General features: G+C 43.1%; 1 protein-coding gene across 1 annotated transcript in view; it reads right to left on the reverse strand.

Moving 5' to 3' along the window:
* The window catches only part of PRCP (prolylcarboxypeptidase), a 70,177-nt gene that overhangs the window by 8,741 nt on the left and 36,770 nt on the right, over positions 1–24,666 (reverse strand). Inside the window, exons 2-8 of the mRNA XM_073335818.1 lie at positions 13,329–13,469; positions 10,437–10,538; positions 9,829–10,010; positions 7,253–7,410; positions 5,556–5,728; positions 1,709–1,873; positions 488–675 (exon numbers count right to left, since the gene is read on the reverse strand). Of these exons, the coding sequence (XP_073191919.1) occupies positions 488–675; positions 1,709–1,873; positions 5,556–5,728; positions 7,253–7,410; positions 9,829–10,010; positions 10,437–10,538; positions 13,329–13,469 (1,109 nt within the window). The remainder of the gene's footprint in view (positions 1–487; positions 676–1,708; positions 1,874–5,555; positions 5,729–7,252; positions 7,411–9,828; positions 10,011–10,436; positions 10,539–13,328; positions 13,470–24,666) is intronic.

Consider the following 24,666-nt stretch of genomic DNA (forward strand, 5'->3'; position numbering starts at 1 on the left):
CTGCATCCAGCTGAGGGAGGGAAGGTTGCTCCAGCCCACAGCAGAGGCTGTGACTCAGGGTGACAGATTGGGCAAAAGACTCCTGGTGCTGGAGTTTGTGTTTTTTAGCCTTCCATTTACAGGGGAAGGCTTGGCGGTCCAGTTTAGCCGGCAAACTAGATGGCCTTACCGTCCTGGGATACTATGGCAATGGCCACGTTTACAGGTGGAGAGACAAGAGCATTTCCTCACAGAAACAAAGCCACACTCCACAAAGCCATAAGCCAAATTCACCTCTCAGAGGTGCACATGCAACTCCCATCAACTGCAGCACAAGCACCTAGGAGAGAATTGGGGAGTGCGGGGGACTCCTGGCTATGGCTACACATTAGATGAAACAAAAAGTGGGAGAGGCTTGTGGTTTTGGTGCTCAAAGCCCCGGATTCTATCCCCACCAGCAACCCATGCTGGTGGAGGGGGATCGTTACAGAAGCTGAAGTAAGCTCACCTGAAGATGATGTTACTGTGTGAACTGATGTTTTTCCCTCCATACACAGAAGGAATCCAGGAAGGGCGAGGCTTCACTTTCCACAGTTTGAAGCATTCTTCAGAGAACACATGGAAGTTCCATTTCCTAGGTTCAAACATGTCATTGACACCATCTGTGCACATGGGCATCACCATTTCTGTGCAAGCCTGGAAGGCAGAGCAGGAAAATGTAATAGTGGCCTCTGTGAGACACTTTAAATATGCTAGTTGTGGCTATAATTGTACTGTAAAGGACTCCTTTCAATGCCTTACATAACAATAGATGTTTGCTACATATTAAAATGCAGACACTGAGCCACAAACTGCTTGCCTTTCCCATTCCAGTTATCCCACTGACCTCAATACCCCTAGCCAGAGGACACATCAGAAGTGGTTCTATCGGAATTAACCAGAATCAATTTACCCTTGTAAATTTATATGGACTCAAATTATGGGGGTTTTTTTTGCGGGAACTTAATGGTTTGCTTCTAATAAAAACGTTGGTGTGAATCTTAAACCAGTCGTCAAAAGCCCAGGAGCCCCGGGTTCCGTTCCCCGTTCTGCCACCATCTTGCAGTGTGACATCGTGCAAGTCACTTCCTCTCTATATAGCTCAGTCTCCCCACCTCTAAAATGGGGATAATGGTACCGACCTTCCATTGTCAAGGGCTTTGTGCCCTAAAGATGAAAAGTGCTGTAAACTTTCATTATTTTAATTCTTGACAATTTTCCCTACTTCACATCTGCAGGTCAGCAAGACATATTACTCATGTCATTAAAAAGGTTCCACCCTATTCACCACCATACATACAAGCTCAAGAGAACGTTCAGGTTCTGTTAATCAATTTCACAGATAAAGACTGAAGTAATGTTTTAAGATCACAGTCTAATTCATAGAGATCATCTAACACAAACTCCTTTGTTGGGAAGGCCAGGACTGTTCACAAAAGCTACTGATAATCCCTTGACACATTCCTATTGAGTTCTAGACCAGCTTGATTTTGAAAAAATGAAGCCTGACACTCAGCTGGTGCAAATGGCACAGCTTGTATTGATTTCTCAGTGAAGGTCTGCTCATTTACATCAACCAAGGATCTGCACCCATATATTAACACAAGTTAAAAGATTCTGACAGCATGAATTGAGAATTCACAAAGTGCTTTGGCACTTTGGACATTCTGGAAAGGGTTTGCGTGTGTACCTGATAGTACCAGCCCATCAGCCCAAGATTTCTTGTGGCACTCTGAGACGTGTTAAGGCACGATGCAGCTCCTGAGTAGTTGTTGTAGACATTTGCTGCCTGGAAAACATTCTGCAGCAATAATTTGTCTGGCAGTTTGGGATTCTTCAAGAACTTGCAAACTACCTATAGCAAGAGAAAGGGGGAAAATGTCTCTAATGATGCCCTTGATGCAAACAGACCAAACCTGAGAACAAGTCAGGTAAGGTGCACTGCTTTCTTTTGAAAGTTGTGTCAGTCTGAACTACAGCATTTCTTGAACATCCTATTTAATTTTATGGTATATATTACGAAGACAATTATATTAAATCAGAAAAACACAAATATAAACTATTACGTTTAGTACAGCTGAGTTAATTTTGCTGTTAGAACCCAACATTTTGAATTTCCTGATTTTATTTCAGCTGTACAATCTTAATATTGCATTAGAGGTTTCTGCATCCAATTCCCTTGCTTTATAAAAATTGCTTATGCTTCATAATTAGTTAGCAAAGTTAATAAATAATTTGGAGTTCCTTTTGGATGAAAAATGTCTCCTAAAAATGTAAATTCATTGCATCTAGCACAATGGGGCTCCAATCCATGGCTGGGGTTTCTAGGTGCTACTGTAACATAAATAATAAATCAACATAAATTGGGAAGTTTCTCATTTTTAAAGTGATACTGTTTTTAAGCACTCTAGCAGTTTTGTTATTTCTTCAGCTCTGGAAAACCTGTTGGAAGGAGGCACTGTACTGCTGGAGAATTAAATCAACGCTGGGTTTGGTTGGTAGCTCAGGGTTAAATCCTGGGCCACATCACACCATGATCTGCCTCCACACATTCCCAAACAGAAGAGGTATGTGGCAGCTGATTCCTGAGCAGAGCTCCCTTCTTATCTCCTGATCTGTGGAGGGCTCTCAGTATGTCTTGGACCTACATGAGGAAGGGCAGAGACTGAGCATCCCAATGGTAAGTGTGGGGAGGGCCAGGGCACATCCATCAGACCCCAGGCTCCAACCCAGTCCATGGGTGGCCATGGGAATCTCTGTTAGTGCGGATCCTGCCAGGGACTGGGGGAGATGCACCAGGACTCTAGAGCCGTTGTGAAGTCACAAGGATGCTGGTGCAAACAGTTCTGGCCACCTGCAGACCTTCTGGGAGCTACATGGTTTGGGGACAGGCTCCATAGCTCATGGTGGGAATAGGTGTGTGCCGGGGGGAGGAGGCAGTGTGCAAATCCTGTCCCTGTCTCCATCTAAAGATAATCAGGAAGAAACTCAGAGGGGATATTTGTGTAACTTTCCTCTCCCCTTAGCCTCCTCCCACAGACTTATGGGGGGCAGAGGTGTGGAGAGTACCTCTAACTCCCCCTGAAGCTGAAGAGAGTTGCTGGTGCTCAGCAGAGTATAGCTCACTTTATGCCTTCACTAGGAGCAAAGATGTGTTCTTGCCTCCTGGTAGCTAACAGAGGGCCTAATACAAGGTCAAATCCAACTGAAGAAGAGGCAGTTACCAGTTTTAGCACAAGTTAGCAGGTTGAAGTAGGGGCTATGGCTAGAGTTGTCTGTGACCTGCAAACTCAGGCAGCTCATAGTTTTAACGTGAGTGAGCAGGTCACAGTCAACTCCAGGCTGCCCCATGGCAGTTTCAACACAAGTTAGCAGGTCGAGGTAGAAGTTAACTCCTGCTTCGTCTCTAGGATTTTACCTTGTGTTAGCTAACAGGAGGCAAGAACATACTAGTAAAGACCAGGCCTAAGTCTAAGATACCAACTGTTCTGCCATCATCATTTCTGCCTAGGCTAGTTCCAGTGCTTAATTTGTGCCAGGGCTTTCCAGGGCTGAGCCCCGACACCCCTAGACTTGGCAGTTCATAGCCCTGGCACCTCTGGGCTTGTTGCATCAGTTATGAATGTAAAAAAAAATTCTTGAGACCCAGCATCTAATTGCTTGACCAATTTCATTACAAAGGAAGCACTGGCTAGTTCACTAACCAGCTCTGCCTCTGAGCAGTTAAAGGCTCTGAAAATTCACTCTCTAGTGCCCTTGTGCACTGCAGAAGGTAAAGATGAGAGTCTAAAGAGCTGTAGACAACCCTACTTCTATAGATCAAGCATCAGGGTGGAGGCTGAGAGACCAATCACTTCTCAAAGGGCACCATCCGCCCACACTAGAGAAAGGATTATGCAGACATATTCACATTCTAAACAGATTTTCTTCCACTAAACTGTCAATACCATTCTCACTCTCACTCAGCTAATCACATTAGTTTTGTCATTAGAGCTCACATTTGATAGACGGTACCTAAACAGCTTAAACCACCCAGAGAGGCCGCATACATTAGAAGTGCCAAGACAAAAAGAAGGAAGGATTTTCTATTTCATATCTTACTGAGTCACTGTGGCTCACTCAAACCTTTGAGCTCCATCTATCAGTAACAGAACAGCAAATTCAGGGATGATAGTGAGATGATAAAGGGTATCCTTCAAGCTGCATTTAGACAGACAAGAGACTGAAATTGAACTGAGGGTATTTATGCTGATGGGAGAGCAGCAAAGGACAGGTGAATTTCCATTCTCCCCCCCTTTCCTTTCTTTTCCCTTCCACCAGTCAAGTCTATGGTTATTTTTGTATGCATGTTTCAGCTTTTGTTAACAAGCCAGAGCAAGTCAAGCCCACCTATGCACACAACATGACAATAAACAGTGCGAGGACATGACAGAAAACCACACTGAAACACAATTCAGCAAATCCCTTACTCACCTCCAGATTCTGCTTTCCTTGCTCACCCAGAGTAGTACCTCATGCTCAAATCCAGGGGAGCATTCCTAAGGGACTACTCAGTATGAGCAGAAGTCCTTGGGTGTGTACTAGTCCAATTCAAATAAGCCACATTGCTCACATTAGCAAGATTTTTCCAACAGGATCAATCCCTTATGTGGCATATAAAACCAAGACTGCTGTCTAAAGGAGATCAACAGTTTGTCTGTTCAGAATTTATGTTTAATGGAAGATAACACTGGTATTGACTTTATTTCTTTTAATTTTACCTACTGTACTTCACTGGTAATTCATGGTATCTCAAAGTGACTCAAAGGAACTCATTGAGGGGCTAACAGAGTAGAGGCAGGCAAGACCAAGAAGAAGTGGCTCAGAGGCAAGAAGCATTCCAAATAAGTGGGCTAGCAAATAAGGCAGAGGATGTGGAGAGCTGCAGGCAGGAGGTCAGAACACAGCTGCAAAAACAGTCTAGTTCCAGCACTTTGAGCTTTTAAAGACCAGAGGGATTTGGTAAGATCATAAGAGGGAAAGGCAACAGCTGAGGTCACAGCAGATGAAGGTATGAATAAGGAGGAGGGCCAAGGGGAAGTAAAGACCGATAGCAACTTTCCAACAAGATGATGAAACAGGTGCAAACTCCCGGCGGCGTTTACCTCAAGCGGCTCTGCATGCTGCCCCGTCCACAGGGGTGGCACTTGGAGCAGGGGCAGCATGCAGAGTGGAGGCCCCTGGCTGCCCCTACGTGTAGGGGCCGGAGATGGGGCCATGCCGCTGCTTCCGGGAGCTGTGTGGAGTGGCCCCTGACCCTGCTCCCCGGCTAGAGCACCGGAGTGGGGCAACCCCCAGACCCCGCTCCCCAGCAGGATATCGATGGGGAAGAATAAAACAGCTAGCAGGCCGGATGCAGCCCGCAGACCGTAGTTTGCCCACCCCTGTCCTAGATCATGTGGATTTTCTTAACTTTTTAAAAGCAGCAATTTGCAGTAAATCAGCTTGTCCCAGCCTAAAGCTGAATCCAGTTATAGAAGATGTAGACATTCATTTACCTGAATAGGCCAAGCTGGCAGGGGCTGTAAGAAGTCAGCTTTGTACGGATAGTTCACCATTGCCAAATTTACCCATGTTTCACTTAGCCAAGCTTTCAACACAGCAACATCTTGCTTGCTTTTTAATGGGCTACATAAGTGAAATGCACTGGAAAGCCACTTCAAACCTTCATCTAAGCAAGAAAACATACAAATTAGGGGTTAATGTCTCTGGAGTCAATCATACATCATAAAGGCTATGGATGGTGAGGACCCGAAACATGCCCCTGTTAGTGCAGCTTCTCTCTTACCCTTTTCCCTTCCCTCAGCATAATTAATCCACTGAAGTTTCTTCACGTGTACACAAGCATTCCTGAGAGCAGAATCTGGTCCAGCAAGTATTTGTATTACTCAGAGGTACATGGATAGTGCATATCAAGCACATTAGGTTAATGTAAATCTGGCTGGTGTTTGGAGAATGTAATGTCTGACATATCATCACGACCACCACACAGCAAGCCTTTCTTCTCTGAAAGGAAACATCAAACCTACTGGTTGAACGTATGAGAGCTGTCACTAGATAACTCACAGGACTCTGCTTGCCCTTCTCTCCCTTGTTTTGCCTGGTTAAGAATCCCTGACTCAGTTTCCCATTTCTACAGACTAACTTAGAATACTGGTATCTCTAGTGGGGTCCTGAACTAGAACACGAAAATAAATTTTAAAATCCCTGTGCTCTAGGTAGGCTGAAATCCCATCTGATCTCTCCCCCCAGTGCTAAATGATAAATAGTGCAACGGCCAATTCAGATTTTCCCTTCCTCCTTTCCTGTTTATTTTTAAGCTAGTTTAAAAACAAAACCAAACAGACTACCTTTAAGATCTGCTTTCCCATCCTCCTCCCTTCACCTTTTCTCATTCCTTCCTAGTTTGCACCAGGATGGAACATGATAGAGATTCCTTAAGTTATGATATGGAACCAACTCCAGATCTGAAGTTTTCCCAGTGGCCAGGGAGGTTTGGACCTGGATTTTAAACCACTCTATAAAACTTGTACAAACCATATGCTACGCCATCAGCAAGGTCTATTTTTAAGTTACCTTCCCCTTTTTGAAAGGTTGATACCAAGGAACTGCAGAAATAGCATTTCAGTCGTAGCTAGCCTCTTTTCTTTTACCCATTCCAGATAGAGGAAATGGCTGAACTCTCTAGATCTAGACTAAGGTCTGCTATTTTGTAGTCATTTTTAAACAACCTAGTTATTTACTTTGAAAAACTAGCTACAGTACTGAGCATGCAGACATATCATGGACTATGTTAGGCCATTGCAAGGTGTGGCCCTGGAAAAAAAGGTAGATAAAGCTAGAACTCAACCAGTGTGGAAATCTGTTGTTGGTTTTTGGGTTTTTTTTGGTCTGTAGTTTATTTTAATGAAGGTCTCCTATTTTCATGTGGTAAGATAGCATCTTCAACCTGTGTTCGATTCCACCTTCAAAGTCAACTCCAAATGGTCTCATTTAAAAAGTTCATTTTTTAAATGTAAAAGCTAATCCATAACAGCTGATGAAGGCTATGTTTAAAAAAAATTAATTATACACGAGACAATCACTCACACTTTGTGCAATTTTAAAATTTACAATGATTCTCTTTAAGCAAATTGCTTGAACTTTGTGATCCTTCGAAAAGCATGATTCCTGAAAGGTCTTGCCAACTGCCTACCTGTGGAGGAGACACGGTTAATGGCCCCCCAGGAATTCAGGATGCTCTCTGAGCAGCACTGCCCGCTCTTTTTGAAATCATTTGTCACAATAGTGTAGAAAGTGCCACAAGGTACCAAATCTTCAAACTGCCAGATTGGGGCAGAGGCTGCAAGAGCTCTGTGGATTGAGACAGAAAGACAAGATCGTTTGGTGAAACATGTGCATCTAGCACCTCTAAAAAAATGAATCTTTGTCCTCATGGCAACACTTTCCTCACAGCTGCTGTCTTCTAATTAAAAACTTCTAAAAATAGGTGTTTATAATTTATCTGTGACATTCTTGACTGAGAATAACATGAACAATACATACATTTGCAAAAATATTCCACAAGATGGAGTGCAAAACAAGTAGATGTTTTAGCCATGTCAGATGCTAGTTCAAACATTTTTAAAAATTTTGCAGCTCTTAGTCCATGTTTATATTTATTTGTACAGTAGTGTCTAGAGATCCCAACTGAGGTCTCTAGACACTACTGTGTACTAGGCACCATACACACACACACACTAAAGAGACAGTCTGTGCCCCAGAGACCTTACTGTCTAAACAAACAAGGCAGACAAAGGGTGGTAGAATTATTATTCCTATATAACAGATGGGACTCTGGGGCACAGAGAGGCTAAGTGACCTGCCCAAGGTCACATGGAAAGTCACCTGTGGAACTGGGACTGAACCCAGAGCTCCCAAGTCATAGCCAGTGCCATAACCATAGGACAATCCTTTGCCAACAGCTATACAGTAATCCTATATAGGGTCTGATACAATACAAAATAGCAGTGGCTGCCTCGGTCATAAAAGCCACAGAAGGCTATGGATGCTGGCTTTGTGGCAGGAGAGCCTCAGATGCTACAAAGCAAAGTCACCAAAATAACTTTCCCATGATGAACTGTGAAGTTGCCCAAGGAAAGAGCATCCAGTAGTCAACCCTTGGGACAGCTGGGCAGTCTGCTTGCCAAGGCAAAGACCACATAAGTTACAAACAACTCTACTAATTCCCTTGCACGTTTGCTGGAGGGTGATAAGGCTGGCTCAGGCATTTGGAGGGCATATAGAGGAGCTTCTCTTTCTTCTAGACACCAAGAAGAGAGCTTATGTTCACAATGACATTGTGGGAAACCCTTACCCTCCAACACCATAGTTTATCCTGGAGCATCTCTCTTTCCTCATGATGAGAAGAGGAATATAAACAGAGGTGTTGAGTTTTCAGCCCAGTGCGACTCTTTGCTCTTCTCTCTACCTGACCTTCAGAAAAAAGGGGGCCGCCAAGTGAAGTGTCCCAAACTTGGCCTGTCCCATATGAAGTCCTAGCCAGCCTAGGAAAGCTTGCCTGCACTTTAAGCCTTCAGGGGCGAGGAGATTCCCACGCTCAACTACATTTGCTGCGTCAAGGAACGAAAACAGCCATTGTAAAACACATTGCTATTGGTCAGATATTCATTGAATAAGACTTTTTGGTTATGCCAAAAATCCCAATCACTTTTTAAGTTTTGTTAATAAATTTTAAAAGTTACCTCACCCCAGAGAGAGACACAATGTTATCACAGATAAATGGTTGACTTTCCGCCACCTGCAACTTTTAAGGACAACGGAGCCTGAAAAGATCAGGAGACTCAAAAAGTCAATTTTCTTAAAAGGGATCATTTAAAAGTAATTATAACTTAATTAACAGGTTTACTTGAAAATCCTCAGAAAAAAGTCAACACTAGCTGCCAGCTTTCATATACGTTGCCTCCGTTGAATCTTTGGAATCTCTTGGAAGGACAGAGTCACCAACACTAAGGTGCTCAAACAGGCCAGCATACCCAGCATGCAAACACTCCTCAAACAGAGATGCCTCCGCTGGCTTGGACGTGTGTGCCGAATGAATGATGGGCACATCCCAAAGGGCATCCTCTATGGTGAAGTGGCATCTGGAAAAAGACCCAAAGGGCGTCCAAAATTGCTTTCAAGGGTCTGTGCAAGCAAGACCTCAAATAAACGGACCTGGATGTGGGAAGATCATACTCAGGACCGCAGCCTTTGGAAACAAGAGCTTAAAGGTCTCCGGAGTTACGAGAGGAAGCCATCCAGCCTAGCAGAGGAGAAAAGAGCTCGCAGAAGGCAGAGCCCAAAGGGTTGAAACATCACCGTCAAATGTGACAGATGCAGCAGAGATGGTCTCTCTCAAGTGGGTGTCTTCAGCTACAGCTGCCATAAAACCAACTGAGTGAATTCTTTACCACTCAGGGGTGCATACCCATGGCCTCTCAAGGCTGAAGGGTGCCTACTACAACCAACTGCTAGATTCTGTTCTGTAAATTTCGGAAGAGATACTTTATTCTTCAGTCAATAACAAAGAAGTTGAATCCCGGTTTTAGATGAAAAATTTAACCCAATCTTAACTCTAAGCCTTCAAGAGTGCCTCCATGATATTCATAGCTATAAATGCAAATTATAAATGCAAAGAAGGATTAGGTCTTCCTAACCAGTCCCTCTATTTCCAAGTCATTTTTTATGTGCCATTACTGATCTGTGTTTAAGCACAGCAACTGCACTTACCCAACCACCACATGAGGGTATTTCATTCTAAACCAGGCTGCAAGCATCCCTCCATAGGATCCCCCTATGGCAATCACAGGAGCATTTAGGGCTCCTGGAATTGTCTCCTTTAGGTGCTGAATTAGTATCGCAAAGTCTGCCAGAGCTTGTTCCGACGTCAGGTAATTCAGATGTTTGGAATCCTGAAACAAGAACACGTTATATAGTATGGGACAGATTTTCAAACACCAATCTTTGTTTTTCCATTTGCAATTTGTGATCTGCTGAGGATCACACCAGAGGTGACTGCATTTGGGCAACAGGTGAATTGATCTCTGCAAGTGTAGCTTGTAATTCTGGAAATCCCTAGAGGCTTTTGAAAGCAACTGTACAGAATCAATAGTTATAGAAAATGTGACTCTCCTGCCGCAAATACTAGTAAACATGGAGCCAAATCCACCTCCCCATACTCATGCAAGTAGTTACTATGTAGTCAACAGGGTTATTCACATGAGTCAAGCCAGCAGAATTTACACTAGCAAAGAAGAATTTTAAGGAGAAAGGAAGCAGCCAGTTCTTCTCAAAAGCCTTGAAACCAGAGGGTGATCAGAGTGGGAAAAGGCACTTACACTGTAAGACTTGTTTCCGAAGGGCAAGGATTCTCCATAGTATCGGTGTTCAGCAAATATTAACATGGCATTAAGCTCTTCTGCCACATCCCACATAAAACCCTGTGGGGGAGGGGGAGGAGCATTTAAAACAATGAGCAGACACTGAATTATTATGCACTTTCATTTAAATATACCCATTAAACTCATACTCTTCAATAGCGAAGATGCCACTGACTCAGTTACTAGTCACTCAACTGTTGTCTAAGGATAGTAAAAGTAAAGAGAACTAGACAGATACAGAATGTAATGGAGGCTTAGTAAATCACTGAAAATATTCACAGGGCCAAATTTCTGCAAGGGGCAAGTGGGTACACAAAAAGAGAAACATCTCAGGTGAGGGGAAGTGGCACTATTGTGCCAGAGCCAGTTCATGAAATGCTGCCATAACTGCTGTAGCAAAAGGGACGTGGCTCATGGGAAATCTATGAATAAAGCTTATACACATCCCAGGATTCTGATTAAGTTACAGGTGACATCAACGTCATTTTGCAGCAAACACTATATAAATAGGGCTTCTAGTTACGGTTTTAACTGATAAAAACCAATAAAAAGAAAAGGAGGACTTGTGGCACCTTAGAGACTATCAAATTTATTTGAGCATAAGCTTTCGTGAGCTACAGCTCACTTCATCGGATGCATTCAGTGGAAAATACAGTGGGGAGATTTATATACACAGAGAACATGAAAAAATGGGTGTTACCATATACACTGTAACAAGAGTGATCAGGAAAGGTGAGCTATTACCAGCAGGAGAGGGAAAAAAACCTTTTGTAGTGATAATCAAGGTGGGCCATTTCCAGCAGTTGATGAACGTGTGTAGCCAGGGATGGAGGGGTGGGGTAGAGAGAAATAAACATGGGGAAATAGTTTTACTTTGTGTAATGACACATCCACTCCCAGTCTTTATTCAAGCCTAGTGTAATGGTGTCCAGTTTGTAAATTAATTCCAATTCAGCAGTCTCTCGTTGGAGTCTGTTTTTGAAGTTTTTTTTATTGAAGAATTGCGACTTTTAGGTCTGTAATCATAATTCTTTTACGTAGAGACTGTCTGGTTTGGCCAGTGTACATGGCAGAGGGGCATTGCTGGCACATGATGGCATATATCACATTGGTAGGTGTGCAGGTGAACGAGCCTCTGACAGTGTGGCTTTGTTGCAAGGATATATCTACCAATGTGATATATGCCATCATGTGCCAGCAATGCCCCCTGCCATGTACACTGGCCAAACCAGACAGTCTCTAGGCAAAAGAATAAATGGACACAAATCAGACGTCAAGAATTATCACATTCAAAAACTGGTGGGAGAACACTTCAATCTCTCTGGTCACTCGATTACAGACCTAAAAGTCGCAATTCGCATCTGATGAAGCAAGCTGTAGCTCACGAAAGCTTATGCTCAAATAAATTGGTTAGTCTCTAAGGTGCCACAAGTACTCCTTTTCTTTTTGCGGATACAGACTAACACGGCTGTTACTCAAAAACCAATAAGACATCCCTGACATAAATAACCCCCTGAAATCAGCATTCATCCAGGGAACACCAGAACAACACCTGAACTGGTTACTTGTATCTAGGAGCTTGTCTACATGGAGCAGTAACGCATACAATAGGGGTGTGATTTATAAAGCACAGGCACATGTTGTGCATTAATTGGTCCATGTAGTCCCTGCTTCTGCGTGCTAAAGATGCTACGGCATATACTACTGTTAAGACAGGTTTCAGAGTAGCAGCTGTGCTAGTCTGTATCCGCAAAAAGAACAGGAGTACTTGTGGCATCTTAGAGACCATAGCCCACGAAAGCTTATGCTCAAATTTCTTAGTCTCTAAGGTGCCACAAGTACTCCTGTTGTTCTTACTACTGTAATGAGTAATGTATATATTGCAGCATACACAAAGAGAAGGTCCCCAACCCTTCCCCCTCCCCCCCACCCAGTTTTTGAATATCTACATAAAACTAAAAAGTTACTAAAAATAAGCCCTGAAAAACAGAATCCCTGTCTATAATCTATATAAGATTCCAAGAACGTTACTCTGAGGTGTGACATACTGAAGTCTAGATTATCTGCTGAGTCAATGTGAAGTGATGGAAATAGCTACAAGCATGGTTGAAAGCTCTTTTTATTCAAAACATCTCCAGGTTCTATCACCACTGGGATTTGAAATCCGTTACCATCCCATTTTTAAGTTCTCAGACATTTTGACTTGAGGAATTATACCCAAGCGGCAGCAAGGCATGTATCTATGCCATGGTGACAGTCCTAGATATTGGTTGAGTTACCTCTGATATATCACAATCACAGCCTAATTCTAAAGTTAATTTACATGCAACAATTTCATTGCTTGTATGGAGTGCACTGAAAGAGGATTACTTCACCCAACTACCATGTCTGTGTGACAGCATGGATGTTCAGTTACTATTATTATGTATAACAGACTTTCCTATGGTGATCATCAACTTACTATCAGACCACGTCCATGAATCTAGACTCAACTCCCCTAGAGGGCAGATGAGGAATCTAAAGCAACATGATGTGAGGTGACTTACCAAAATCTCCTGACAACCAGTCCAGTGTCTCAACCACAATATCATCCTTCCTCTCAGGATCTGATTGACAACCCTTTGAAATCAATGGAAGTATTTCCATTTACTTCAATGGGCTTTGAATCAGGCCCTAAACTCTTATTTTGTTTATTCTTTTAGCTCAGTGTTCCTCAAGGAACACTATTATTTTAATCAAAATTACTGCAGACTTGGATTTTAAATACGTATTCCGATGCGGTCTCCCACTAATATGCCACATTATAAAGTAAGAGCAATATTAAAGAACAAAAATCTATTTTATATACACCGTATTATTGCAAAACCAGGTGATATCGCCTTCATTGCCAGTGTAGAAGAGAATCGATCCATTGTCTTTTCTCCAATGCTGATCTGCTACTAGGTACCGCTGCTGGAATGTAAGATCTTGATCAAATCCAAAATGATCAATCTGTGGGAATGAACAGAAAAAAAAAACAAACAAATAGTTTCAGAAAGGTCTAATAGGGTCAAGGAGTGAAAGTGTTGACATTCAAGATGAGATTCACCAAGGTTGAAAAACATAATTTAACCCAGGATTCTTTGACTCTAACACACTGAAATTGATTTAAAGTTTTTCCTCTCCAAGAGACAGTTAACCAGCGCTGGATGAAGGCTGTACACTCAAGACGGAAGTGAAATTTAATCTCAGTTACAAAAGATACATGCAGTTTTAATAGCATCATATTTAAAGGTGATGCTCTCCAGGAGTATGCTCTCCAAATGCAGTAGAAACACAGTCTTTGTCCCATATTGCTTACAGTCTTGTGTCACGCTCTGGGGTACAACCACTCACTACTTTGGATTGCGTCACAGCCTGCCCTGTCACCCAGGGGGCCTTAAATGCTCTGCTGCTGTGGCTCACAGCCTGAACAGCAACACCCAGCAGACAAACACGCACTGAGCATCTGTGTATTAAGCAACTCTGGCTCTGCACTCTGATGCCAGCCATCTGCTTGTTACAGCCCAGCCACACACTGGTATCTCCCAAGATTGTTACTATTAGCCCAGTGACTCCAACACTCCCAGTCCCAAGATTTCCCAAAACCACATGCTCTTTAATGTCCAGCCCTCTCCTGGACCATTCAGAGGAATAACAAGGTTCGTTCATTCCTCTAAAGAGACAAAATTCACAGTTGTATCACTTTAATTCAAACAGTGGGTTGGTGTAGATTAAAAGTAAAACAAGTTTATTAACAAAAGGAGGTAGGCTTTTAAGTGAGTTCAAGTATTAAGAATACAGTTAGAAATAGTCACAAGCAAATAAAGGTGAAAAATGCTTTCTAGAGACTAAGACTTAACAAAACTACAGTCTTGATTCAAGGTAAGATTCTTACTGCACGCTCAAAGAGCAAGATGGCTGACTCCTCCCACCCAGTCAAAATCTCTCCCCAAAGACAAAATACCCCAAGTTCTTGTATAGACCAATGAAACTTTGAAATGGATTCTTCTGAAGGTTACTCCCCAAAATAAAAGAAAAGGAGTACTTGTGGCACCTTAGAGACTAACCAATTTATTTGAGCATGAGCTTTCGTGAGCTACAGCTCACTTCATCGGATGCATGCCGTGGAAACTGCAGCAGGCTTTATTTATACACAGAGAATATGAAAAAATACCTCCTCCCACCCCACTGTCCTGCTGGTAATAGCTTATCTAAAGTGATCATCAGGTGGGCCATTTCCAGCACAAATCCAGGTTCTCTCACCCTCCACCCCCCCACACAAATTCACTCTCCTGCTGGTGATAGCCCATCCAAAGTGACAACTCTTTACACAATGTGCATGATAATAAAGGTGGGCCATTTCCTGCACAAATCCAGGTTCTCTCACCCCCTCACCCCCCTCCCAAAAACCACACACACAAACTCACTCTCCTGCTGGTAATAGCTCATCCAAAGTGACCATTCTCCCTACAATGTGCATAATTAAGGTGGGCCATTTCCAGCACAAATCCAGGTTCTCACATCCCCCCCACCCCCATACACACACAAACTCACTCTCCTGCTGGTAATACCTCATCCAAACTGACCACTCTCCAAGTTTAAATCCAAGTTAAACCAGAACATCTGGGGGGGGGGGGGGGGAGGAAAAAACAAGAGGAAATAGGCTACCTTCATTATGCAAGGTAGCCTATTTCCTCTTGTTTTTTCCTACCCCCCCCCAGATGTTCTGGTTTAACTTGGATTTAAACTTGGAGAGTGGTCAGTTTGGATGAGGTATTACCAGCAGGAGAGTGAGTTTGTGTGTGTATGGGGGTGGGGGGGGATGTGAGAAAACCTGGATTTGTGCAGGAAATGGCCCACCTGATGATCACTTTAGATAAGCTATTACCAGCAGGACAGTGGGGTGGGAGGAGGTATTTTTTCATATTCTCTGTGTATAAATAAAGCCTGCTGCAGTTTCCACGGCATGCATCCGATGAAGTGAGCTGTAGCTCACGAAAGCTCATGCTCAAATAAATTGGTTAGTCTCTAAGGTGCCACAAGTACTCCTTTTCTTTTTGCGAATACAGACTAACAGGGCTGTTACTCTGAAACCTGATCCCCAAAATAAAGTTCATTCAAACCGTGAGGAAGGAGACATGGGGTCTGGTGATAAAGGAAGTTCCATGCTAGTTTCTTTCCTGATGGTATTTGCTAAAATGTATATTGATCTGTTCCTGCCCCCTCCTGTGCAAATTAATGGCCACCTGATGTGATACTAATTGGCTGATAACACCTGGCTGGAAGTGCTGGCTTATCCTTTGTCTGGGAGAAACCTGTTTACCCAGTCCCCAGACTTGTCCGGTAAACATATTTTAGTTCTGCATTTCCTTCATTATTTGTATGGTCCCTTAGGCATTTACTGTACCTACCCCAGGCAAGACTATTAATGATCAGCATGTTATTAGTTTTTCAATGATACCTTACGTGACACCTATCAGATACAATTTATGACATTAATGAATTGGGGTACACTGGTCAGGCCAGCTGAAACTCACTACCAGATACCAGTAAACCCCTTACCCTCTTGCACTGGGATGCTGTTAGGGTCACGACTAAGACAGGATAGCTGTATGAAATAAACAAATGGGGCAAGATGGAAGGTAGAAGAGTGAGGGGGCAAATGGCAGTGCTGGTCAAAAGTTTTCTGTCAGTTTTTTGTTTTTGTTTTTTTGGAGAGGTGTGGTGGGGAAAATACAAAGTAGTTTTTTCAACTAAATGGAAACATTTTCAAGGAATTATGTTTCCTAGAACATATTTGATGAAATACTGAAAACCCAAAACTGAAGTTTTCCTAGCTAAAATATTTTTGGTTTTCAACAGTATACAGCTGAAAAATGGTAAAGTTTTCATTTCTGATTAAGAGTTGAAATTTTCCACTGAATGTTTTCACTAAAACTTTCCTCCCATTTTTATCTAAATTTTCCATGGGGGTGGGGAGGTGTTTTTCTACATAAAACAGCAGTAATATTAGCTTTATAACTGGGGCCCTACCAAATTCAAATCCACGAAAAACGCATCTCAGATTGTGAAATCTGGTCTTGTGTGTGCTTTTACCCTATACAGATTTCACGGGGGAGACCAGCATTTCTCAAATTGGGGGTCCTGACCCAAAAGAGAGGGACTGCAAAGTTATTTTAGGGGGGGTGTCAGTATTGCCACCCTTACTTCTGCGCTGCCTTCAGAGCAGCACCCCACCAGCAGCAGCAAAGAAGGAAGGGTGGCAATACCATACCATGCCACCGTATTTCTGCGCTGCTGCCTTCAGAGCCAGGTGGACGGAGAGTGGCGGCTGCGGACTGAGGGGCCCAGCTTTGCAGGCAGCAGCACAGAAGTAAGGGAGGCAATCCCATGCCATGCCATCCTTCCTTCTGCGCTGCCGCTCGCAGAGGCTCTGCCTCCAGAGCTGGGCACCCGCCAGTAGCCACCGCTCTCCATCTGCCCAGCTCTGAAGGCAGCGCTACCAACAACAGTGCAGAAGTAAGTCTAACAGTACTGCAACCCCCTCTACAATAACCTTGCGACCGCCCCCGTGCCAATTCCTTTTTGAGTCATGATCCCTACAATGACACCACCATGACATTTCAGATTTAAATAGCTGAAATCATGAAATTTACAATTTTTAAAAACCTATGACCATGAAATTGACCAAAATGGACCCTGAATTTGGTAGGGCCCTATTTGGAACCTTGTTGCAAATTTGCCCTGGATTACAAAGGTGAAATTTTCAGCCTTCATTTATGCTACTTTACACACACAAATGTTTACACACGTCCTTCCCCTTGGCGAGCCTGTCTACACTAGGAAGCAGGGCAATGCTGGGGGAGGGTTTGCAGGGCCCTTATGTCCACCCCCCCCCCGCCCGTAGCCACCCTTCCCAGTGCAAAGGTCAAACGTCACACAGAGGTAAAGGTGGCATGGCAGGGCCTGGCTCTGAAGGCAGAGCAGGGAGTGCGATGGCTGCTGCTGGACACCCAGCTCTGAAGGCAGAGCCACAGCCAGCAGCAGAAGGAGAAGTAAGGGTGACATATCGAGCACATGGTTAAGGCATGGTTAAGGGAATAGGGGGCACAGACTAGGGGTGGAGAGCCCCAAACAGAGGGAGTGTGGGTGGGGGAACGAGTCCCAGATAGGCAGGCATCCTGCAAAGAGGAGATGGCACATGATGAAGCAGCGCATGGTTGGGAGCACAGGGGATGCTGCTGCTGTTGTGAGCAGGGCAGGCAGGAGCCATCAGATGTTGTAAGGGGTCCGGTCCCACTGCCATGGCTGTCCGAGGGCTGCCAGGAACTGCGCAGAGCTGTGCCTCAGGGCGGCAGGCAACGTGAGGTGTGCGGAGCTGACCTTGAGCCCCAGGTCCAGAGCCCAGGGTGGCTCCGGGGCCCTTCCCGTGAAGAGGCAGCGAAGGGCCAGAGCCCTCATGCTCTCCCAAGGCCCAGCTTGGGCACAGGGGAGCCTCAGTGCTCCCATGTGTGCCCACAAAATGTATAGCGCAGCCCCCCCCCCCCCAATTTTCTGTCTAGTCCACCTCAGCGCCCCCACCTGGAAGAGGCTGGCGCCACCCCTGCTGGGAAGTTTACCAAAATAGCTATCCTGGAATATCTCCTTATGTGGACATTCTTATTTTGGTATAAGAGTGTCCCCAGGGGGGCTTATCTCAAGGTAACTATTCTGAAGTAGCTGTTTCAGTAAATTTCCAAATCACAGCCAAGTCTTAAAACATCATCACTTTTGCTTTAGAAACCAGTGTTTGGTGCTTCCACCCTGGGAGTGAGGGTAGCCTGTAGCTGGATATCACTGAATTATTCTAGGAGAGAGCAGCATCTTTGCTTCATCTCTCTCGGTCAGTCTCCCTGCCAGACCAGTAGAACAAAGACATTGGCAGTAGCTTATGGCGTGCTGCTAGTAGAAGCCTGACATCTGCTGGAATGAACATCTGTGCCTGCTGCCTTCTGTCGTTAACATACAGCCTCTACAGTCCCTCATGTGCCCCATAAAACCTGGGCTCTTTTAACACGGCCTTTGTTCTGCAAACATCTGCAAGTGGATTTAGTGCACATGGAAAAGAGGCATCTCAGTACTAGATCAAGCCGTGTGTAGCATGAGCAGCTGCTGTGCAAACTTCCCCATGCAGCTCAAACGCGGAGTCTAATTCCTGACTACCAGAACCCAGATATTCCAATCAAGATAGCAAAACTGCATGGCCTTGTGCGCACACTTTTTAAGAGGTTGGTACGTACAAAGAGGGAATGGGATAAGACTCCAGGCTTTGTTTGGGCCCAAGAACAGGATTTGAACTTAAAAAAAAAAGACATTTTAAAATGGTTTATTTTCAAAACCTAACAAGCTCGCAAAAAGTATTTTGCCGCACTCACTTTTGGGGGTGCTGTTATTACAGATGGGCCTTAGCAGCACTGAACGTAGAGGAAGTTCAGATCCTCTGTGCCTCAGGCACATTCTACTATTCATAATAATGCCATGTGTGTGCATTTTACCTTACAGACATGGAAAACAGAGAGACACGGTCCTTGCCTGAGAGTTTATTAACTAGATTTAGGGTTTTTACTAGTCCAAAAATAACTGGTCAATTGACTGGTCAACCATTGGTCAAATAAAATCAGAAGTGCTCAAGTATTTGATCCTTGTGCTTTCCTTTATTTTTTTTCTCCCTGCACCATTTGTGAATGGTTTTAATTCTGGTATTTAATCTCAATTTGTTTGTTTAGAAGACAAGCAGCTGCCAAAGCCATAGTTTCAGTTTGGGGTCATTATCTCATACGATTAGTCTTGGAGTCTAACAAAGAAGATCAGACATAACTTTAGGATAAGTCTGAGCCATTTAGTGTTCATGAATGTAAATATCAGAAAGCTACACCAAGGAAGCTTATCTTTAAGCTTCTTGAGACGATAAGTGTGAATGTCAGATGGTTTAGCAAACTGCCAATGGGAGTCAAATGTGACCAGATGAAATATATCCCAGGCTGTGAGGGACCACAGGGATTCCTGGTCCAGAACCAGTGCTATGAAAATTTGTTCTGGTCCAAAAAGAACTTGCATTGGTTGAAAGTTTTCTAGCTTTGCCAAGTCATGAAGCATGAAACATTTTAACTATGGTATCACTCATTTAACTGTAAGAGGGATATCAGTTTTTCTTGGCATTGTTGCTGTTCATTATCAGTTGTGTAACACTTGCATAGTTCCACAAAATGTTAACACAAAAAAACAAAATAAGATTGAAGGACAAGGTTCTCTGTTGTTCCAAGTTCTCACTCTGTGAAGATGGGGATGGAAAGACACCAGGAAGCTAGTTACACTCTTCTTGGCCCATTTGGCAAAAGTCCCCAAGGCACCAGAAACCAGACCTGCGCATAGTCAGAGCAGACCTATTTGTGAGTTATTGCCAACTGATGCTGTTTGGCCCTAGCAAAATGAGTTGTTTATTAAATTAATCAATCCAGTTCCTATTGGCCACCTGTCTACATCACAGAAATCTCCATCCGATTAGTCTTTAATTGTTGAGGCTGAGTGGAAAGGCCAAGGACTAAACAGATGTAGCAGCTGAACCAACCTCTCACCTCCTCTGCTGTCACACCTACCAAAAACTTAACAGCAGTTGGGCAGCTGCTCTGCTGTGACCACCGCCTATCATCCAAACCAGTGCTGTCCTTGTCTATTGAAACTACCTGTTGTCTCTTGTCTTATACTTAGATTGTGAACTCTGGGGCAGGGACCATCTTCTTTGTTCTGTGTTTGTTCAATACCTTGCACAACAGGGCCCTGATCCATGGCTAAGAGCCCCCACATAAATTAGACAACTAATTCAGTCCCTAATCTAGTAAACTATTTATGCATGTGCTTAACTTTAAGCACGAGTTCTCCCATTGCAGTCAATGAGACTACTCGAATGCTTGTAGTTAAGCATGCATTTAATGGCTTTGCTGGGTCGCAGCCCTAATGAATGATGACAGATTATCTCATTGTATGCTGATATTTGGCTTGCTACTTTTTGCAGTGCCATTATTTAACATGTAATAAACTTAGTGCTGTAGTTAGAAAGTGATTCCCATGAACCAAGAATAGACTCAGCAGCAGAAAATACTCAAGTTTAGAAGTGTATAGGTTTTGGGGAGGGAATTTAAGCAGGTTTAGAGGGAACATATTTGATAAGTAGTTTCCAAGAACTATTCGAATAATATAGTCTACTAACCTGAATACTCTGTTGGTAGTAATGGAAAATCCATTTTGTACATGCCTGGTTTTAGGAGGAATGAGAAATCTGTTTCCACAAAACTTCCTTCTCTTCTTTCTGACAGAGTAAGATTCTATAGGTGGATGATTAGGACACTGGCCTGGGATGTGAGAGACCAAGATTCAAGTCGCTGCTCTGCTTGATTTGGAGTGATGTGGGATTGAAAATTCTGCTGTCAGGTAGGGCAAGGCCTTAAACCTGGCCAGTACCCTAACCCCCACCCTATGGGGTGTGATACTGATACAAATACATACACATCCCTCCCCTGACAACTCCATCTTTTGCAAAAGATGCCTGAAAAGTTTTGTTGTTGGTCCAATGAGGAACAAAAACAAATTCCAAAACCCTGAAAGTTGCTGTGAAACAGAATTGTCAACCTCCAGCCAGTTCTAGTACAAACATTCATTTGTTTTTTATTTATACATATGCACCATCATTTTTTAAATAGTTCTGTACTAGGAGTTCTATTTTTCCTTGCTAAATGGTGAATTAAAGTGGAAGATCTGGATTAACATTAGGCTAGTACAGAAGTTGGCAGATTCCCAACATTCTGACACAGAAGAGAATCTTTCTACAGAAAATCATGCATCTGATTTTTCCAACAATTTTTAGTATCCTGAGTTTTAAATTGAAATCAGTTCTTTGGTTTGAGGTGCGGGGATTGTTCGGTCATTCCCCCCACTTTTGGCTAACTTTCTTTTTAGAGTTTTGGTTAAGTGGGATTTTCTTTTTTATACAGTTTTATTCTGCTGTCCCTTCTAAACGTAAGGCAGAAGGCCAAACTGCCAGTGCGCTATTGATGGCATATCTTCGATTTTTAGTATTGATAGAGAAAGAAATTCTATTTTTCCTTCCTCTTTCATCACTGCTATTGACCAAGATTTTAATGAGTCAAGCGACATTATGAAAGTTCTGCATCAGGGCTCCTAGTCTGTACTGCTGCAGACTCATTCCTTGGTCGTGGTCACCACCTAGGGTAGGTCTGCACAGCATTTTGGAGCAATGCCCAGATCGACAGAGTCAGGTTAGCTGGGCTCATGCTAGAGCTTTAAGAATAGCTGAACAGACAGAGCTTTTAAGTTGTGGCTCGGGCTGTAGCTCGGACTCTGAAGCCCACACTCTTCCTTTGGTACTAGCATGAGCCCTGCTAACCCAAGTTTGTTGACCTGGGCTGGGACGCTCACTCCAAAAATGCTGCATAGACATGCCCTTAGAGGCTCTATGTCTGTTTCTTCTCTCCTCCCCCAACTCTAAAGTTGTATTAACCCCACTTACCTTCCTCAGAGCACTGCTGAGGGTTAGTTAATAAGCCCAATTCTTCAGTCTTTATTCAAACAAATTCCCTTTGATTTGGCCTGAACACGGTAAACAAACAGTGGCCATATAAACAGAGACATCACATATCTGGCCCCAGAGATCAAATTCCAGACCTTCAGCACCAAAAGCACAAGTACCTCTACTTGTGACAAAATAGTAACTCCTTTAAGCACTAAATAAGTAGCAGGCTCATCCTTGACAGGACCAGTTACTAGGGGCTAAGCCAGTTTATCACAGAAGGACTGCAGGAGAGAATCCAATGTTTGTAAAGTACTTTGAACATGCAAATGCTAAATATTAATATCAAGAAATCAAAACAACTTAGACAATGTATCTGATGGTTTGATTTTTAAATGCTGCAAGGGAGATTTACTGATGCAGTTTCCACTGATTTGAAAGTTGCAACTGTTTGAAAGTTTATATATGTCCAGAGAGACAAGAATCTCTAGTACGGCAGGAGAATGTTAAACAGCAGTTATTAAAGTTAGACATTTTTAAATCAGCAGGTCTAGATAACTTGCACCCAATAATTTTAAAAGAGCTGGCTGAGGACCTTGCTGGACTATTTTAACACGGATTTTCAATAAGTCTTGGAACATTGGGGAAGTTCCAGAAGTCTGGAAGAGAGCTAATGTTGTGCCAATATTTAAAAAGAATAAACAAGACTATCAGGGTAATTATAGGCCTGTCAGTCTGGCATAGATCCCAAGCAAGATAACAGAACAGCTGATATGGGACTTGATTAATGATGAATTGAAGGAGGGTAATATAATTAATGCGAATCAACATGAGTTTATGGAAAATAGATCCTGTCAAACTAACTTGATTTTTTTTTATTATAGTACAAATTGGGTTGATAAAGGTAATAGTGGTGATGTAGCATACTTAGATTTCTGTAAGGGCTTTGAATTGATACTGCACAATACTTTGATTAAGAAACTAGAACAAGGTAAGATGAACATGGCACAGATTAAATGAATTAAAAGCTGGCTAACTGATAGGTCTCAAAATGTAATTGCAAACAGCGAATCAGCAGCAGGTAGGTGTGTTGCTAGTGAGTCCTGTGGGGAACTGTTCTGGACCCTATGCTATTTAACATTTTTATCAACACTGTGCTTAGTGCATAGAAATCTAAAAGTGAAAATGACAAGAAACAAAAACTCACTTTTGTTGTCCAATCAGTGTGGAATGCAAAGGAATAAAACAGAAGCCATGATACAGAAATCACACAGCAGATTTTTAAAATTCAGATTTTAATCATCATCTAAAGTATTATCTGTAACACTGATCAAGAGATGGTCTATTATCTTACACAAATACACAGTGTATGTAAGGATTTTATATAGATAGTGAACCCATAATTACAGTATAGCTACCAGAAGGGATACTACTATTAAAGGCACATGTATGAAGACATTCATTCTGAGTGGCTATATAGGCTTAAAATTTAAGTATGTAGCTTTAGAGAACTTGGCTAGAAACAAGCCTAGCCATCAACAGTACCGGTGCAAACCAGGCCGTCAGAACAGCATTCTATTCTACAGTTGTAGCAGTAATCCATGTGTGACTTCAGCACTTAACCTACAGCCATTGTAACCCACAACACTGAATTTACACTTCTGAAACCGAGTGTTAACACCTGGGATGTAAGAAGTTCCTTGACCTTGCCTTATTATACTCATGTTGCTATCCAAACCAAAATACTCCATTTGCCATACTTCCCCCCTGCCCCTGGGAAGAGGTTGAGAGAAAAAACAAGTGGCAGATGTTAGTCATATTCCTTAATGCACTACAGGAAGGCAATCACATACTACTGTGATAAACATAGTATAACCACCTATATGGAACAGAACAGAGCACTTCGCTATTCAGAAGTCCCATTTGATCTTTAATGACCAAAGTCAGGATCTCAGTTTTAAGTCTCCTCCAGAGGAGATGATACCCATTTTTTACTGTAAATAACTGCAATGTTATTTACCCCCTGGAGATTCTGGCAGGATCATGAGACTCTAAAGCATTGCTGTGATGGCTTATATTTCAGAATTTCTTTATGCAATAACAGCTTTGTTTTACATAGTTGGATATTTCATTTGCAACTGAGTTTACTTTAGTGATTCCATTGGTGAACAGCCAAAAAAGAACTTAAGTAAAAGACACCCTCCAAGAGCTCATCCTGTCTGAATTATTTCCTCACTGTGGAAAGACACAGGAAGGGCAGAGGATATCCTCCTGACTTGAGAAGCAGCATGGTCGTTGACCTGCCTGTGACTCGCAGCACCTGGGTTCTATTCCTAGCTCTGCCACTGACCTGCGGCGTGACCTCAGGCAAGTTACTTTGCTTTTCTGTGCCTGTTTTCCCTACCCAGTTTTTGCTTGTCCTGTCTCTGTAGATCATAAGCCAGTAGTCCCTAAACTTTTCCTCTTGCCCCATCCCCTTACCAGGAGTGGAGTGGGAGCTGGGGCAGGACTGGGGCTGGAGACAGAGCAGGGCTGGGGAGTGATCCCTCCCTATCCCCTTGTGGGAGCTGGCCCAGGCCCCGCTGTGCCCCTCCCCTGATGTTC

The sequence above is a fragment of the Lepidochelys kempii genome, chromosome 1, assembly GCF_965140265.1.
Source record: "Lepidochelys kempii isolate rLepKem1 chromosome 1, rLepKem1.hap2, whole genome shotgun sequence".
NCBI lineage: Eukaryota > Metazoa > Chordata > Testudines > Cheloniidae > Lepidochelys > Lepidochelys kempii.